This window comes from Rissa tridactyla, chromosome 9 (assembly GCF_028500815.1).
Source record: "Rissa tridactyla isolate bRisTri1 chromosome 9, bRisTri1.patW.cur.20221130, whole genome shotgun sequence".
Classification (NCBI taxonomy): Eukaryota; Metazoa; Chordata; class Aves; order Charadriiformes; family Laridae; genus Rissa; species Rissa tridactyla.
Window position 1 is genome coordinate 11536196 of NC_071474.1, and position 18163 is coordinate 11554358.

General features: G+C 45.7%; 1 protein-coding gene across 1 annotated transcript in view; it reads left to right on the forward strand.

Annotated features, from left to right (window-relative positions):
- The first annotated feature begins 6817 nt into the window (after positions 1 to 6817).
- The window catches only part of HOMER2 (homer scaffold protein 2), a 60277-nt gene continuing 48931 nt past the window's right edge, over positions 6818 to 18163 (forward strand). Inside the window, exon 1 of the mRNA XM_054213807.1 lies at positions 6818 to 7022. Within this exon, the coding sequence (XP_054069782.1) occupies positions 6931 to 7022 (92 nt within the window). The 5' untranslated portion in view covers positions 6818 to 6930. The remainder of the gene's footprint in view (positions 7023 to 18163) is intronic.

Below are 18163 nucleotides of genomic sequence, written 5' to 3' on the forward strand. Positions count from 1 at the left end.
GTTTGTGTAAATGAATCAGACCTCTGGTGTACCCATGGAAATGTCTTCCTTTTCCGGTAAGGCAAGCAAGGAGTTGATTAAGGGTCGAAGTCCACTGATGAGTAAGTTCTAAAAAAACATGAAGAATGAAGTATTTTGCACCAGTCTGAAATATGAATTCCTACAAGCAGATAAGGCAAGCAGTTCTGGAGAACTAAAATGCTCTGAAAGGTCTGGCCCCAGCCTCTCTTTCTCTGTCCTATTTTGTATGGGAATAGTGTGGTTTTTTGGAGAGTGAAGGTGGGGATGCATTGGGGAGTGATCCTTCAGGGAGGGAGCTGAGGGATGGAGACCTGCCTGCTGGCACGTCCAGGACCCTGGTAGAGGGTGAGGGGGAGGCAGGGTGTCTTGGAGGAGGACAGGCTGCAAAAAGAAAAAAACCACATTTCTCATTACAGCCCCTAGGAACATCCCACATTGCCGTCTCATCCCTTCCCATGGGTCCCACTGCTCTGCCCTCCTTTTCCTTCTGCAGTACCCTCCCCTGTCCCCCACATGTCCCTGATTACACTCTGAAATTGCACCCACTGCTGCAAAAAGTCTGGTGTGGGGCAGCAAAATTGAGTTTTGCTTATGCTGCTTGAGCTGGCTGTGGTCTCATAGGCAGGATTAGTTCCACACATGACGCAGGACCACAGCAGAATCCCAGGCTCAGCCATGGGCCCTTGGCCCCGCAGCCCCCTTGGAGGCCAGACCCCCTTCCTGCTGCAGGAGAGCTGGCTGCAATGAGCCTGGGGGTCTTCTTCAACTTGCCTCTTCCCTATCCCCCCGGCTCCTGTGGCAGCATGACCCCCCCCGCCCGACTCACCGACCCACACCACACCAGACATTGTTCATGCACTGTAGAGCCCGACACAGACAGTATAACGGAATGGGCTAATTAAAAAGGCAGCATTTAAAATGCCAGACCATGGTTGCTTGGAACTGTAATCCAACTTCGGTATTATTTTCGAGCTTAGATTTTTGAATCCAAAATTCCATGTGACGGAAGAGATGGGTATTTAAACAGATGTCTGCAATTTCTTTAAAAAATAGAGATTGAGTTACAGATGGTAGAAAGGGCCTGAGAATTAAAAACTCCTGAGCTACAAGAAAATTTACATGTGAGCAAAATGGTTTACTGAAATGAATGGTCGTGAAATTCTCCATGTTTGAAAATTAAGGTTCTTTCACCAAAAATCTGAATATCTTTTCTCTTCCATATTATCTGCTTCTCTACTGGTAGCCTTGGCTGTCACCATCATTGTCACAGTCAAGTCGCAATATGAGGGTCCTGTTTCTAACAGACAGGGTATATAGTTCTTTCCTTCTCCTATCTCTTGTACAATTTGGACTGCCAGGAACAAAAATTTTCATCTGAATTAGCTTAAAAAGAAAATTAATCTACCTCGTCTGTGTAACCAGTGCCTGATTGCTCTAACTTCCATTTTATAAATTACAAATAAATGGAATGTTGTGGTGTGAGCCTGGAAGGAAACCAAAGTCATCATCTGTACTCGCAGATGAAATAGAATTTATTTTTTTCTTCTTTTGGGCATTTAAAAAGAAAACGCCCAAAATAAACTTCACGTGAAAAAGCTGGTAACTTCTAAAGTGACATATGAAATGCAAAGTGCTGCATATTGGAAAGGAAAAACTGAACGCATTTGGTACAATTTTGAAGGAGCAATTCAGGATTCAGCTCACCAGCTGGGAGACCTGTGCATTGCTGTGATTCAGTTTATGAAGATCTCCACTCATGCATATGTGCTCAAAAAAAAGCAGTACTAGGATGTATATGAAACAAGTACATAGACTCAAATGCAGGCTGTAGGGAGACTTTTACATGCTCCTTACATCCATACATGCATACTCCTCACCTACTCTGCAGAGTCCCAGTCGGTCCACTGCAAAACCAGTTGAAATTTGAATGATTTCAGAGAAGAGCAGCAAGACCCACTAGGTGCAGAAAAAAGCTGTCATGTGAAGAGTGACCAAACTCATTTACTTTACGGTGGAGTAGGCATAATCAAAGTGTATACATCAATGAGAACATTAAGAAGGAGAATGGGGAGCATCTGTTTTCTCTATCTTACCGTGTAAGTACAGAGAAATAGGTCTGTTAAAGGGAATGAGGTTTGCTCCAAGCATGGAACCACCCTTACGAATATTCAGATTTAGTGTGGATTCCTGGATGTGTCTCAGGCTGGATTTCTAGTAGACCAAAGTGCAGAGGATGCCTAGAGGATCTGTCCCAAATTGTTTATTAATGCTGACAGATGCTCTCTGACTATGCCAGTATTATTAGAAATCCATCAGCCTCTTGCAATTTTGCAGCCTTCAACACTGTGCTGGGTACTTACATTCAGGGCCTGGAGACCTGTGGTGGCTGGTAGGGCATTATTCTGGTTTTGCTGGTTTTCTTTATGTGTCTGGTTTTTCTCACTAAAATTGTATTTAATATTACTTTTTGTTAGCTGTGTATTTGTCTTCATTGAGAAGGCAGCATATACCACAGTGCGAGAATGACAGCTCTTTGCATTTACATAAAAATCTGCTTTGAACTGATATTTGCATATTTTACAGGACAACTTTTTGAAAGTGAGGTAGAACACGGGTGTACCTTCTATTACTCCACTTAGACAGGAGCCTCCTGGCACTAAGTAATTATACATGTAAGAATAAATGGCAAAGAATAATAAGAGAATGTTCAACCTACTCTTTAAAGATGATTGACAAAACGCTTTCAAAAATGGGCTTCTCCTTTTTTGCTTTTAAAGACACAGAAAGTACTCCTAAATGATTGTTCTTGGATTATTTCTGGAGGAGAGTGGAGAAGAGAACTGCTTTTACCTTAGAGGAAAACTGTTTTTACCTTAGAAATCACATGAATGTCAGCTTTGGAGGTTTTTCTGTCTTGCTGGAGGACTTGTTGAAGGTCTCAGATGTTTATTGTGAGCTCTGACATTTTAATTGAAAGGACAGGGGTGTTGATTTTTTTAAACAAATAGACCCTTTGACCAAATTGTTTATTAGATACTGGATTAAGTAGGTTTTAACAACAAAAATCGTAAATCAGTGTTTCAGCAGTCTGACTTAAGATCCTTTCTTTTCTTATTTGCTCATCTTTAAAATTTTATATCCAGTGATATTATAATTTCATTAATTCTCCATTTGTCAGGGGATTTTGAAAACTAATTCTCTGTTTCAAATGTAAAAATCAAGAATTCCCCAAAGCTTTTTCGGTTAAACTTCTGGATAACATTTAAAGCTTGAAAATGGTTGGTTATTTGTCAAGGAAGAAAAAAAAAAAAGGGAAATGGCAGAGTTCTGTTGGAGTAAAAAAATGCAAATTTCATCAGTCTAGCTGGAAAAAAAGAGAAAATCACAGTATTGAATATTTTATTTAATACTATCTGTCATGGGAAATATGGAGAAAACTGTCTTGAAGTATAACAGTTGAAAAAGACTAAACAGCAGGTTTTCTGAAATAAAATTATATCTAAAATAAAATAGAGTGGCAAAAGATGACAATAGTGAAAGTCAAACAAAAGGAGAGAACAAAAACCCCGAGAGAGAGGAAAAGACCGGTGAGCTCTTTGCTTTTCAGAATGCAGACTGGGCACATATGCCTGATTGCCAGATCAGTTTTCTGAAAAGGATATCTACCCTGTATCAAGAACTAAAAAAATTTATATCATTAGGAGGGCCATGAGAATAGGAGAAATTTCTCATCTAAAGAAGTTACATCCATTTACAGAATGTGGATATTTTTATTGCTCAGCTTGAATCATGCCGAGGGGTCTTGTGCCTTCAGTATTTTGAGTCTTCCTGAACCGTGCCACAGTAATAAGAGCACCCTTGTGAATACCAAATGAGGACTGAATTACCATCATGTACACATCCTGCATCGGAGCCACATCGGAAGTCAAATATCATGTCACATATGAAAGCTTAAGAACTGATTAATTTTAATAGCGTATTTATAGTTCTCATTTACGGAGAACTCAAAATGCTTTAAGAAAATGGAATACTAAATTATACTGGAATAACGTGAATCAATGGGAACTATACATGAATTAGGACTCTTTGTGATGATGGAGGAGTCCAAGATGGAATCTTCTGTAGAGCGATCACTTCATTCAATATTGATAGTGTTAAACGGTTTGCATGCGATCTGGGCCTCATTCAAATACATGAGACATTTACCGTTGACTTCAGTTGAGGACAGGACTTCATCCTGTGTTTGGCAGAGACAAGAGGACAGCAATGTTGCACCACACTTCAGAAAGAGGGATATCTCATCCATTTGGAAGAATAGAGGGAATTTCAGACAAAGGGAGCACGTTTACAGAAACCCAAATATAAGCAGAAAACTGAGTTAACTTGCTGCCTGCCAGGCCACATGTCTCCGGGTCCTTGAGAAATGGGACCACAACTCTGTCTCTTCTAGAAGACAGTTCTGAAAAGATCATAAATAAAATGGGAATACCTTATGAACAAAAATTATATGCAAAAATTTGTATCATGTGAATTTCACAGCCAAAATTACTTCCATAAGCTTAAGCTTTGTTTTTGTAATTGGGGATGAAAATACACTCTTTAATTTGTGGTTGGAAAAGATTAAAACATTAGAAAACACAAAGGCAACTGCAGTTCCTATTTCCAATTTTCATCTTATCGTGACACATGTAGCAAGTGCATTACCCCATTTTGATCCAATTCCATTAGATATTTGTAAGCCGCATACAGCACTGGCTCATAAAACACAGCTTTCAGATACTCACCAAAATGAGCTAATCACTCAGAGAGGACTAAGTCGACTCTTCTCTGATGAATGGAGTATGTAATTTAACAAAATGAAGTGAATGGTGTAAAACAGTGAGGTAAAATCATACGATTTATGGTGAGAGTTTTTTCCACGGGATTGCCAGGCTGCCATTTTTTCCCCTTGGAGAACACTACCCCTCGCTGTGTCCCCAGGAAGAGAGGAATGGTCACATCAAAGCAATATTCAAGGCTGCAGCCCGTCGTGAACACAGAAGGATTGTCGCTTTTGCCATGACTGTCCTGGACAAAACGGGACCTTGCCTTCAGCTGGCAGAACGGGACGTGGGAACTCTTTAGGGGTCAGTGGTTGGGTGAGGAGTTAAGTCTCCTTCAACATCCACAGTAACCATCTGACTGTGGTAAAGCGAACAGAAATGTTGAAGTGGTGTCATCCCACAGCCTTTTGAAAACATCTATGTAATTCACCCTGCTTTTTTTTTTTTTCCCCATGGCATAGACTTTATTTGAGTGTATGGCATTGATACTCCATTTTGGTGTTCCAGATATCAGGAAATAGTTATCTGTCAGGGCGGGAAACAGTTTCCTTGTCCATAGCTGGAAGGTGTTATGTTGCTGGTTGAGTTCTCCTTTGAGGGTTCCCATGAGGTCCCCAGGTGATACTGGGGACAACCCCAGTTATCACACACTAAGTTAAAGCAAGCAAGCATTAAGTCTTTCCCACAACTTCTAAACTTTCTTTGAAAGAAAGGATAAATCAATGTGAGATTAAAAAAAAAAAAAAAAAAAGATTAAAATAATCACTCTTGGTGGCAAGGTGTTAATTATAACTTTGTGTGGGAGAAGTTAAAATCCTCTCTTATGTGTGAATTGGGCGTCTTTTGCCCACAAAAGAATAACTGTGTCTGTGTAGCACAGTCCTACAAATACCTGAACGAGCAGGTCCGTGGCTTTCCTATGGATTTGTGTCCTGTGATTGCCTGTGAGATGTCAGTGTCACCCTCGTGGCTGGGCAGCCATGACACAGCTCTTCCACACTAGTGACACGTTTCCTTCCGTGGAAAGTAATCATCCCTCTCTTTATTTTCATGAAACCTAGAGGGAAATTATAGCTTTGGGACCAGGTTTGCAGGGGGACTGAAGGCCAAGAGAGGGTCAGTCCTCCTGGTGCACTTTGCGCTCCTGGGCTGAGCAGCAGCAGGGTGGTGGCCAGATCAGGACTGCAGGGCTGTCTGCCAGGGCCCATTGCCCAAAGGTGGCTGAAATTGCCCGGTGGCTTAGAAGCTCCTTGGGATGGCAGGGACGCACACACGGTCTGCGCTTCCTTCACTCCCCCGGGAAAAGGGATTCAAAGCCTGAGGAGCCGTGGGGAGGGCCCGATGGCGGGAGAGAACCGCCTGCTTGCGTTTCACAGGACATCTCTCGGCGGTGACATCGCCTCGGGGTCGGAAGGGCGTCCCCGGGATCCGCTCTCGGACCGCAGCCGTGCCCGCGCCGCGGAGCCGCGGCTGTCGGCGGGGCGCGCTCCCGCTGCGGGACAAGCCGGTCCCGGGACAGCCGGTCCGGGGACAGCCGGTCCCGGGACAGCCGGTCTCCCGGAGAATCCGGTGCCGGTAGCAGCGTGTCCGGGACCGCCGGTCTGACCCCGCTGTTGGGGCTTCACGGCAGCGGGCGGGGCCGCTCGGAGGACACCCCCACAACTTCACCCGAAGTTTTATCGCCACCCTGTCCCCTTCCGGCAGGTCGCCCCCGCCTCCACCCCCCCAGCGCAGGCGCCGGGAGCGGGGACACACACCCCAGATGCTGAAGCCTCCCACCGGGGCTTCTCGCTCCCCACCCGGGACACAAACCCCTCAAGGCGACTCTCGCCGCCGCCGCCTGCCCGGGCCCGGGGCGGGGAGCGGAGGGACCCCGGGGGCGCGCCCCGCCCCGCCCCGCCACCGCCCCCGCGCTGCCGCCTGGCAGGGCGGCGGGTGCGGCGGGAGCTGCTCGGTGCCGCCGCCGCCCGGGAGGGAGGTTATGTAAGGGGGGAGGGAGGCGGCGGGAGGAGGAGCAGGACGCCTCGTCGTCGCCGCCGTGCAGCCGCAGCCAGCCGGGGCCGGTGCCGGTAACCGGGGCGGCCGCATGTGCGAAGTGGGGACGCGGCCGCCGCTGGCCGCCGAGCGCGGGGAGCCGCCGGGGGGTACCGCCGCCGCCGAAAGGTGCCGAGACATGGGGTGAGTCCGCCGAGCCCCGACTCACGCGTGGGCGCCGACCCCAGCCCGGGCGCCGCGTCCCGCCCCGACCCACGCGTGGGCGCCGCCTCCCGCCGCCCCGGCCCCGCGTCCCGACCCACGCGTGGGCGCCGTCTCCCGCCGCCCCGGTCCCGGCCCCGCCGCAGGTGCGCCCGGCCGCCGGGAAGCACTGTGAGCGTTCCCTAAAACCGGCGGTTTATACTGTAATTAATCATTTACCACCCGCGCGGAGCGGCGGCGGGGAGGCTCCCGCCCGAGGCAGCGGCGGAGCGGGCACGCAGCGGAGAAAAAACACCCCTGGGCACGTTACCGGCGGCAAAATCCCCGCTGGAATAAGCGGGGAGGAGCTGGGAGGGGTGTCGCGGGCCGGGGGAGGCTGGTGCGGGGCCGGGGGGTCCGGTCCCTCGGCGGGGAGCTGCGGCATGTGCGCCGGGCTGAGCGGCGAGTTCATCCTCAGATGTTTCGTGCTCTGGCTCAGCGAGAGCTCTCGGCTGCTGGAGGCACACAAAAAACTTGCCTGAACTGTGCCAGTTGTTCTCTAATTTCTGTAAATGTTCGCCCCCTTGTTTGTTTTGGTTTTTTGGTTTTGTTTTTTTTTTTTTTTTGACATGCCAGAAGTCTCTGATCACATGTGATGGCCTCTTGGAGAATTCATCTTGATCTTTCAAAAAAATCAGTCCTGCATTTTTCTTCTCCTTTAACTTTAATAAGGGGACAAAAGCCAAATGCTGGCCTTAGAGCAGTTTGTGGACGAAATATGAGGAAACAGAGGCTAACGTTGTGCTTTTGGCTTGAACTATATATAGGTTTGAGATCCTCTCGACCAGAATGTCTTGGGGGATTCCAAACCCACACATTTAATTTGCTTTATTTTTATCCTATTAAGTTCTCTTACACCTTTTCTCTTCCTTGCCTCCCCTCACCCCCCTGTGGCAAGGAATCATTCTCTGGTTTCTGAGGTTCCTTATGCCACTTCCAACTATGCAAACTCCCACTATAGATTTGTTATTGTCAAAATGATATAATTTGAGATAATATGGATAAATAATGAATTAAAATGCCATCCATGTGTCTGAATTTGATACCCAGAAGTATTGAATAGAAGTACATGGGCAGAGGGAGAAATAAGATCTAAGTCAGTATCTCCCTGTGTTTCACATCAGGATTACAAGGGGCTCATCTGCTTCTTAATTATGTAAAGTTCCACTGGAAAATAAAACAGAAACTGTCCCTGGGGTTGGAGAAAGAAGCATCAAAACCTGGCTGGAGCAGCGCTGCCCTGCTGAGTCCAGGATGGTCAGAAACAGCCATCCAAGGGAAATTTGCCTCTGTCGTTTTATCTGGCCAAATATTTTTGTTGTCATCATTTTTAACCATTTCTGTACTGGTAGATTGGTGTAGCTGAAAAGTTTAGCTGTGGCTTGAAGAGAATGGAGTGGAAGGTTGCAGTGATCCCCACCCCCTTCTCTAAGTTGATTGTAGCTCTGGGCTCGGCGTGGTCCTGCTCTGCCTCCACAGCTGTTCCAACCGCGAAGGACTTGAAGGCTTTTGAGTGCTCTGGTTGTGTCATGCAGTCTTGTACAGGTACAAGGCACGTTTACCAGTCTGGTTCAATATCCTGATTTAATGAGCCTCACTCTAAGTAAGTTATTTCAGTCTTGTACCGGTGCACGTGAGACCAAGCTCCCAGCATCATTCATCCCCAGGGTTTTGGCGTGGGTTGTACACACTCGTACACTCTGTACAGAGTGTAGACAAGGTGTTCTTTGGATGTACATGTTGCTTAGTGTCTTGCGTCATTATCTTGCCATTCACCTTTCTCATACAGAGAACTTGAAAGTATGTTTGTGATAGTGTTATTGCAGCCGTGGCTCAGCACACACGACACAGGAGCAACCTCCCCGCGTTCCTCCGCGTTCCATTTCTGCTGGCAAATCCTTCACCTCTGTGTGCTCCAGCTTTTCATTCTGTGAAATGGGCACCTCCGTACTCATCTGTCTTTACCAAGTATGTTGTGATCAGAGCACGGAGCTCAGTCTTTCTTTCTTGAAAGAATATATTTTGTCCCAGACATTCCAGTGGGATTTTGCTTCCTGGGCATGTTTTGGTGTCACGTATGGAGCACATTCTCACAGAAATAATGACAATAATTTGACTCAGCTCTTAAATTTTTTTTTTTTTTTCCTGGGGGTAACCATTGCTAATGATTCATTTAAATGCTGCCTATGGATTTGGCAGTGACTGATGGTGCTATGAAACCTGATATAGCTACTTGAGCTCAGCAAATCTATTTAAATTGCTTATTAGCTGTGAGCTGAGCTATTTAAACTGTTGTTTTAGTTCAACTTACTAGGCAGCAAGGTAGTGTCAAGTCTTATAGAAATAATTTGCATGTTTAAAAAAAAATTAATGCCCGTAATTCAGGGGATACGAAAACAGTGTTGTAAAAAAAAAAAGTGTCCAGGAAAAAAAAAAATCTGCTTCAGTGCCCATAAAAATCAGTGTGAAGGTTCCTGCTGGCTGAAAACCATTGTCTTTGGGTCAAGCCACTGTTAAGGATCTCACTGGACAAATATTTACTTATAGGGGAACAAATCTTTTCCTAAGTCACCACTTTCTCCTGCCCAGCGTATCTGATAACTACTGTTACCTCAGTAGTCTCGGAGCTTAAACTTTAGCCATTTGAAAACCACAGTGTAACGCGTTTCCAGCTGTAGAAATCTTTGTCTGAAAATATCACCTGATTTGTCTCTTGGTGTTGCAAGCCGAGGGCTAACACAACCAAGAAAGTGGCTCACTTGTCTATGGCTCTGGTGGTAGTGAGCTGTACCTACTCATCAATAGCCGTGGTCTGACTCAATTTGACCTCAATTTAAGCAGTCTAAGCTAACTTTCCAGTTTTAAAGATGCTTCAGGTTTAGTTATTAGATGATTTAAGGAAGTATTGGATAGCTGCTTCAGCTGTGCTTACATTCTTTTACTATTTTCATTTCTTTAGCATTTTTGAATTTCCTTATCAGTCCCCTACAAAATATTCCTTTTTATGAGGCATGTGACAAATATCCAGTTTGGATTAGACCTCTAAATCACTTCACTGCTGCTGAAGCTGTTATTTATATTATCTGTTGGATTAAAACTGAACTAATTTAAATACCCTCTAGCAATAAAATTGGATTTTAAATCTGTTTTGTAAATCATATCAAAATGAAAATCAGGCCTCTGAGTGTTAGAAGGTATTGCAGAAAGCTGTACGACAATGTAGAGGTGTGTGCTATGTGGGTTAATGATGAACTAGCTCATAGTACACGTTTCTTTTGGCTGATAGGAGATGGCTTCTCTGTGCTGCTCCCACAAGGGCTAATGTGGTAAATTAGTCCCGTCCAGCTGGGATCCATCCGTACTTCCCCCAGGGGGACTTTATGCCCACACCTTTCTCCAGGAAGGTGGGAAAAGGCGAGTTTCCAAGCCTGGATCAAGCAATGAAGTAACTTCGTCTTAAGGAGACCAGACTGAGGAACAGCGCTCTGCCCCTCCTGTAATATTTTTATGAAAAGGTGCAGTTGGGGGCCTATATTGCTGAGAGTGGTGGTATGTAATGTTTTTATTATGCAGTGACATTTAAGAGCATCAGGAACGTGCCTTGCACTCTTCCCTTCTGCTGTTAGCAATAGTAACATCCATCGGCCAACATACAGCTTTATTTGGGGAGTAAAAAGCAAACAAATGGGAGGGCGAGGAAAGAAGAAGGTGAAGAAAGCAGAAGATGTGATGAAGGAAGGAAGACATTAATTTTGGACGGTGTTCAAGCTGGCCTTTCCCGGTACCAGCAGTACTTTAGATACCATGGTGATAAGCTTCCCCTAAGAAGCTCCGTAGCGGGGAACAGCGCGTTGCAGAGGAAATTCACCTTGGCTGTCATCCAGCTCCTGCTGAAATCCATGGGAGTCTTGTGCCGGCTCCCTCCAAAGTTTGTCCGAGCCATCTGTCCATGAGGGAAGGGGGCACCCTGGGACCCCGGGAGCAGAGGGCAGATAACAGCACCCGGCTCTCATTGCAAAGCCAGTGTCCCTCAAAGCAGGGCTGGGATGAGTGTATGCCCAAACGCAGCTGAGCTGATACTGTGAGCTCAGGGACTCTTTGGGGTTTTTTTTTGAGGTTTTAAGGTCAGCAGCTTCAGTTCCTAGCATAGCTCAAGGTGGGAGGGGGGGGCAATTATATCAGGCATCATCCAACTGGTTGATGGTGTTGGTGTTCAAGGAAAGGGACTGAGATTTGATAGATGCTGAGGCTGTTAATGTCGTGATTTTTGAAGCAGCTGGCTGGGGATGCTTGAGTCTTCGCAGCCTGGGTTCCTTATGTAGCTATTCCCATTTTGCAGGGGGGGTATAAACAGCTGCTGTTCTGACTTGGAGATTTCGGTACCTCTGTGAACAGATACAGGTGTCTGTACAAAATCCAGTGGAAAAGTCAGATCCAGAGAACTTTGAGTTCTGGAGCAGTATGTTGGGTTCACTGAAATAGATGGGAAAACACCGTTGACTTCAACAGTATGTATAAAACCTGTTCTGTGTAGTTCCTTTCTTATATTTAACACAATTTAAATAAGATTAGAGAGGCAGGGAGCTTGGTGGGGTGCGGGAAGAAAAAAAACCAGAGCAAACAGCTATATTGTCATAAGGATTTGTGTATGCTAAGGATCTTGGTGTGGTCGCGTTCAAGTGAGTGAACAAACCTGTAATGTTGGAGCGTTTCATCCAAGTCTGCCACCAAGTGAGACACGTTGTCGCCTCTCACACAATCACGTGAGGCATTTGTAACAGTGCAGATAGATGCACGTGACTGAATTTGGGCAAAAATCTTCTGTGTGAATAAGCTCCAAGGAAAACATGGGGTTGGGAGAAATTACGAAACAAGCTCATAAAAGAGTAGCAGAAAGAAATGATGAAGGAATGATTGTCATGAAAGACACAGTGGGTTAAGGAAAAACTTGTAGGGTCTGCTAGAGATGAGTTCGGCAAATTACAATAGGAAAAATCTGCCAGTGCCACAACTGGTTTGAGTGCCCTGGTGTAAATTTCACCAAAATTTGCTCACTAGACAATGCTGTAGAAAGAGTGAACAGAAAGAAAACTTAATGCTGAGAGAGTGATTGTAGTCAAGTTGCTTTCAGTTACTAACCTAATTAATTACTACTGTTAATTTGATTACCACTTGAGAAAACTTATAAATAAAATATCCTCCCCAAAGTTGGGCTGTCCCTCAAGCCTTTCTTTCCATTTGAAAAGAGGGTGGTGAGTAGGTCTCCTGGTAACAAAGGCATCATTTGAAATGTTAAAAAGAATTATTTGATGTTCAGTTCCTGTAAACTGAAAGTGGTTTTAACTGGTTCAAGATCTGACAAAGGATCTTAAACTGTTCAAGCATATTCCCGGCATGACCAAAACAGGCAGAGAGGAGCAATGAGTTTGCTGAGAACCTGAGAGCAAAGGCATCAGCCTGGTTTTGCATCTGGATTTTCCGTCTCTATTAATGCAGTGCCTACAATAAATAGCCTCACCCATGAACATACATTTAAGGATGCGTAAGCGTTTTGAATCAGCTGTTGGTTTTCCTGTTGACTTTGTGATGGGGTGTGTGCAGAGTGGGAAGGTCCTCAGTCCTGAAGGTTGCTACAGGGTCAAATCTCTGCCTGCTTTCACCTTGAATGCAGTCCGTCACATTTGTGCACTTTGTGCCCTGCAAATAGAGTGTGTGACTTGTTTATACTGGGTTTTGGTCGTGGGTTTTTAGGATGTAAGTGTGCTTAGGGGAACACATTTCAAGTATGTTTCTCTGATAATTCAGCTGTACTCTGTAAATAGCTGACAATCCTGTTATTAAATCTCAGAATGTGGCAAGGGCACTGCCTTCAAACGAAGACAGGAAGCATTTAAGCTTGAACATTAAAGAAGCACTTTTAATGGCAAGAGCAATTAGGCAGGGAATAGACCATTAGTATCAGGGAAGGTTACTGCTGCGCCATCGCCACACATCACCCAGCACGGGTTAGAGACGGCATGAGCAGGGGTTGTGTAATACGTACTCATGCAAAATGTACAAGATGAGATTGGATGATGCAGTTGATCTTTGATTATATTTTTGATGACACATCCTAGCTGCTCTCTGCCTGTTTGTAAGAGAGAAATCTGCCCGCTGCTGCTGGCTTGGATGCTCTGTGCTTAGCTCATGTGTGACACGAGTAGCTGGCTGCTTACTCCTCATTGACGTAGCAACTATTAGAGGCTATTGGACCCTCTTGCATCACTTGGAAATGCTTCGTAATGGTAATTTTGCCACTGGGGTCAGGATTAAAATGAAGACAATATTTTAAATAATTGATGCTTGAGGCATTTTAGGATTTGTTTGTTTTTTTTTTTTTTTTTTAAAAAAAAAAAAAGGCTATTGCTGGGTGACATCACCAAGCGGGACAGCCTGCTTAATGACTCATAGGGGAGCAGGAGGCTCTGCTGTGTAGGTGTTTCAGGATTTGTGGGCTTCATGTTGAAGGCTGGCAAGACTGGGAGCTTTAGCTGCAAAACAACTGTGGCTTTATCATGGAGAGGAGCGAGCAGATTTGACACAGGGGAAAGAGGGCCTGGCGATGGAGGTGTGAGCAGAAGTGACTGCTGGTTACTGCGCAAAGCTTGTTCACTTCGGTGGCAGCGCAGCCTCCTTTCCTGCTTCCCCCGCACACTAGTCTGATTTTATTTATTTGACGTGCCTTATCAAAATGCAAGATTGTAAGAATTTCTGAAGTGACAAACTGTTTTCTTTCCGTCTGGAAGATTCTCTGCAGCCTACAGCATTTAGAAACTCGAACCCTGCTGCAGTTCAAAAAGAAATGTTCTGTAGGAGTTGCACTTTGCCTACGCGTCAAGGGGCCTGAGAGAGCCCTCTGGAGCTGCTAGGTGTTGTTATAATGCAAATGCTAACAGGGAACAACAGAAGTCCTGCAACTGCATTCTTATCAGGTGAGGTTTAGTACATCAATGCAGCAAGACAGCAAAGGCCTCTGTGGAATATGTTTAAAAATATGCAGCCAGCTTGTACAATATTTTTTCCTAAAGCTGCTTCTAGTTGTACCAAGGATCCTTCCTTGTGGACTGTGAAATGGTGTGTATGAGTACTTACTGCATAAATACTTGTTGTTTGCCTCTGCTTATCATTTTGCAGTAGATTCTATTCAAATGTGGAACACTGTATTTTTTGGGGGGGGGAAAATATAAAATTTAAATCTTGCATGGCCCTGAAGGGAAATGTTAATTTTATTATGTGGAGGTGTGAGCATCTTATTTTCAGTATTCATTACTTATTGTTTCATCCCTGGAAGAAGGACAGGTAGTGTAGCCAGAGCTGGGAGTATTCAGCAAGGCTTTTCCTTTTGAAAACGTAGTACTTCAACACGCACACTGTCTCTCCTTCATGTTAATTGTGTTGCAGTGACTGACTCAAGTTCTTCACTTTTGATGAGTTGCTCTGTAATCTGTAACAGCAACACTTTGTTGTTGCCTTTGTTTCATTTCCCGCTTTTACCAGGCTCTTCTATTCCAGCTTCTCACTATAAATCTGTTGCACACATCTAAAATGTCTCCCTGCAGTTATTTAAGTGGGAACATGTGATCTGGTTTGTGATATTGAAAATTGTCAATGAGAGCATTTGAAAAAAAATCTGAGAAATTCTCTGAGACGAGACATGCAAAATGTCGCCAACCAGCACCCAGGGCTGTGCTGGGGCTCTGAGCTGCTGCGAGGATGCGTGGGAAATGTAGGGAGAGCCTGACACTTTATTATTGTTTATTTCAGAGATGGTGATGTCTAAATACGCGAGGCGGGGGCTCTGCTCTGGCGGGTAGCTCAGATGCTGGTGCGAAGATGGCAGCAGCGTAGTTGTCCCCCTGTCTCTACCTTGCCATCGCCCCATCTCTAACCAGCGTGTACCTGTGTGCTGCCCCGCCAGGGAGAGCCCCTACCTCTTACACCGTCAAGTAGGACAAACCCCTGGTAGCCCCAAAGCCAAAATACTCCTCCCTGACCTGCCAGGAGGTTCCTGCCCAGACAGGGCAGCCCTGTGGTGCTCACAGGCACAATGTACACCCAAGGGCACAACCGCTGCCCTTGGAGGTACGAGGAGGGGAGATAAAAACATCTTTGGACTCTATTTATGTACATGTATAATCCAATGATTGTCATAATAATCCCCTCTCCTCCAGATGGGATAGGGAGAAATTTATTCTTTGATGAAACAATAAAGGAGATTTAGTTGCCTGAAACTTTACAGCACACAGGTGAATGAGAGCTCTCTCTTTTCATGATTATTTTATTTTGTGTTTGACAGCTGTTTGTCACTTATGTAGTCCATTACAGGAGATAGCTCATTTTCTGTTGCCTGTTGTTTGTGGAAGTGGTCTTTATAAACTTGTATTTAAGGGATCTTCTAAAAATGCTAATATGTAAAAACGAGTCTAATTTGGTTTATGGTTTTTTTCAAGATAACAGAAACTGACTTTACTGAGAACAGGGATTTGACACTTTGCTACACCCACCAAAATTCAAGGAAATTCAATTAAAAGCTTGAATCAGTTTTTGGGGCCGGTTTTGTTTAATATCTTTATCGGTGAACTGGATGAGGGAATGGAGTGCACCCTCAGTAAGTTTGCAGACAACACCAAACTAGGTGGGAGAGTTGATCTGCTTGAGGGTAGGAAGGCTCTACAGAGGGACCTGGACAGGCTGGATGGATGGGCCAAGGCCAGTTGTATGAGGTTTAATAAGGCCAAGTGCCGGGTCCTGCATTTCGGTCACAACAACCCCAAGCAACGCTACAGGCTTGGGGCAGAGTGGCTGGAAAGCTGCCCGGCAGAAAAGGACCTGGGGGTGCTGGTGGACGGACAGCTCAACATGAGCCAGCAGTGTGCCCAGGTGGCCAAGAGGGCCAACAGCATTCTGGCTTGCGTCAGGAATAGCGTGGCCAGCAGGAGCAGGGAAGTGACCGTGCCTCTGTACTCGGCACTGGTGAGGCCTCACCTCGAGTGCTGTGTTCAGTTCTGGGCCCCTCTGTACAAGAGGGACATTGAAGTGCTGGAGCGGGTCCAGAGGAGAGCGACCAGGCTGGTGAGGGGTCTGGAGACCAGGCCATATGAGGAGAGGCTGAGGGAGCTGGGCATGTTGAGCTTGGAGAAGAGGAGGCTGAGGGGAGACCTCATTGCCCTCTACAGCTCCCTGAAAGGAGGTTGGAGAGAGGTGGGTGTTGGCCTCTTCTCCCAGGTGAATAACGACAGGACCAGAGGAAATGGTCTGAAGTTGCGGCAGGGGAGGTTTAGATTAGATATTAGGAAGAATTACGTTACTGAAAGAGTGGTGAGGCACTGGAACAGCCTGCCCAGGGAGGTGGTTGAGTCACCATCCCTAGAGGTATTTAAGAAACATCTAGATTTGGCACTTCAGGGCATGCTCTAGTGGCAGAGATTGTAGGGGTTTTTTTTTTTTGTGTGTGTGTATGGTTGGACTCAATGATCTCAAAGGTCCTTTCCAACCATGAAGATTCTATGATCTCTAATCTCGGTTAGAATGAAACACAATCACAGCGGAGCAAGGGTCAATCCCATGTTGCAGAAAGGGAGCTGTTGGTTGGGGAGTTATTTGGGGTAGACGGGGAGGCTGCTCACCTCCTCCTAGGCAGATCCAGAAGTGTGCCTGAGTCTGTGCTTCCTCAGGGAGCTTTCCTTTCCCCTCTTCTACCTTCCTCTGTGCTTTGGAGCAGGGCAATGGGTGTTTGTGCATAATGTGAAATTCCCGTTTGTCTTTTGAGAGATCCGAAGGACAAATAATATCTTTAAAGTTTCTGTGCAATCCTCAAAGACGTTCCCGGACAGAAAGTTCTGAGCATCTGTTTTTTGAGACCTTCAGAATTGCCTATTATGGAAGATGCATCAGCTCTCAAGGACTTAGTCGTATGCAGCCAGACGCTTCCAGCGATCTCCCTCACTCTGCTTTGCCTCCCCAGACTCCTCTGCGAAGCCTGTGGTTTTGCGGAGGGCTGTGGGCAGAGCTGCCTTCTTCAGCTGAACCGAGTTCCTCGTGAAGCTTGGGGTAAATGTGTCTCCTGCGGCTGTGGTTACCTGTGTTTCCCTCTACAGAAAAGGTCTGTTCTGAATTTTTCAGTCTTGGAGCAGTAATCCTGCATACGTATTGTTCAGATCTTTGCAAGAACTTTTTTCTCCATTGAGTTAGAAATTAGCATTTCAAATTCTATGGGGGAGAAGTTGCCAAAGCTTGTATTTTAAGCTTAGAGTTTGGAACAGAATCAAAATATCTAATCCACTTTGCGTTCCCTGTTTGGTTTTTCCTCCCTGCCTTATGAATTGGCATCCTTATCCTAAGGACATAGAGCAATATTGTGTGACTCTGGAAGGCTTTTCCCATGAAATATCAAAGTAACAGTCACTGATTTGCAACACGCTTTCAAATAACTGCTACATCAGTGTAAGTGACATGAGGCTGTACTGGAAAGAGTTTTGCTTGTCAGCTGCTTTACAGGATGACCTCTGAATTATTGGCCAGAAGAGAAAATAGACACACGACCTCTGGGAACAACCTGGGGTGGTTCAGTGCTGCCTGTTACCCCTTAAAATCACAGCCGATTTCCAGGAATTAAGCGGGGTGGTCCAAACTTTGCACCGTGGATCAAAGTTACTTTTCCTCCCTTTCTTTTCTTTTTCCTTCTCCTTTTGGCACTCCTGCTTTCCCCTGTGGTGACGTGGGAGCTGCCGCGGCTGCCTGCGGGGAGGACATCCCGGCCGGTGCCCGGGGCGGCAGCAGCTCCCAGCCCGGGTCAAAGCGTTGGCTGGGGAGGCACATGGAAAAACACGGGGCTGCTCTGGGTTGTCAAGGGAGAAATGGGCAATTGAAATGCATATTTTTTGCTGCCTTTCAGGGGTAGTAAATCTGCTTAAAAGAAAACTGTGTTTAGAGAGTTCTGTAATAGAGGCCGTACAAGTCGAATCGATTTAATTCTTAGGGTGCTAAAGTGTGAACGTGCAAAAAAGCATAGTAAGAATTTCTCACCAGTTGGCACCTTATCCTCA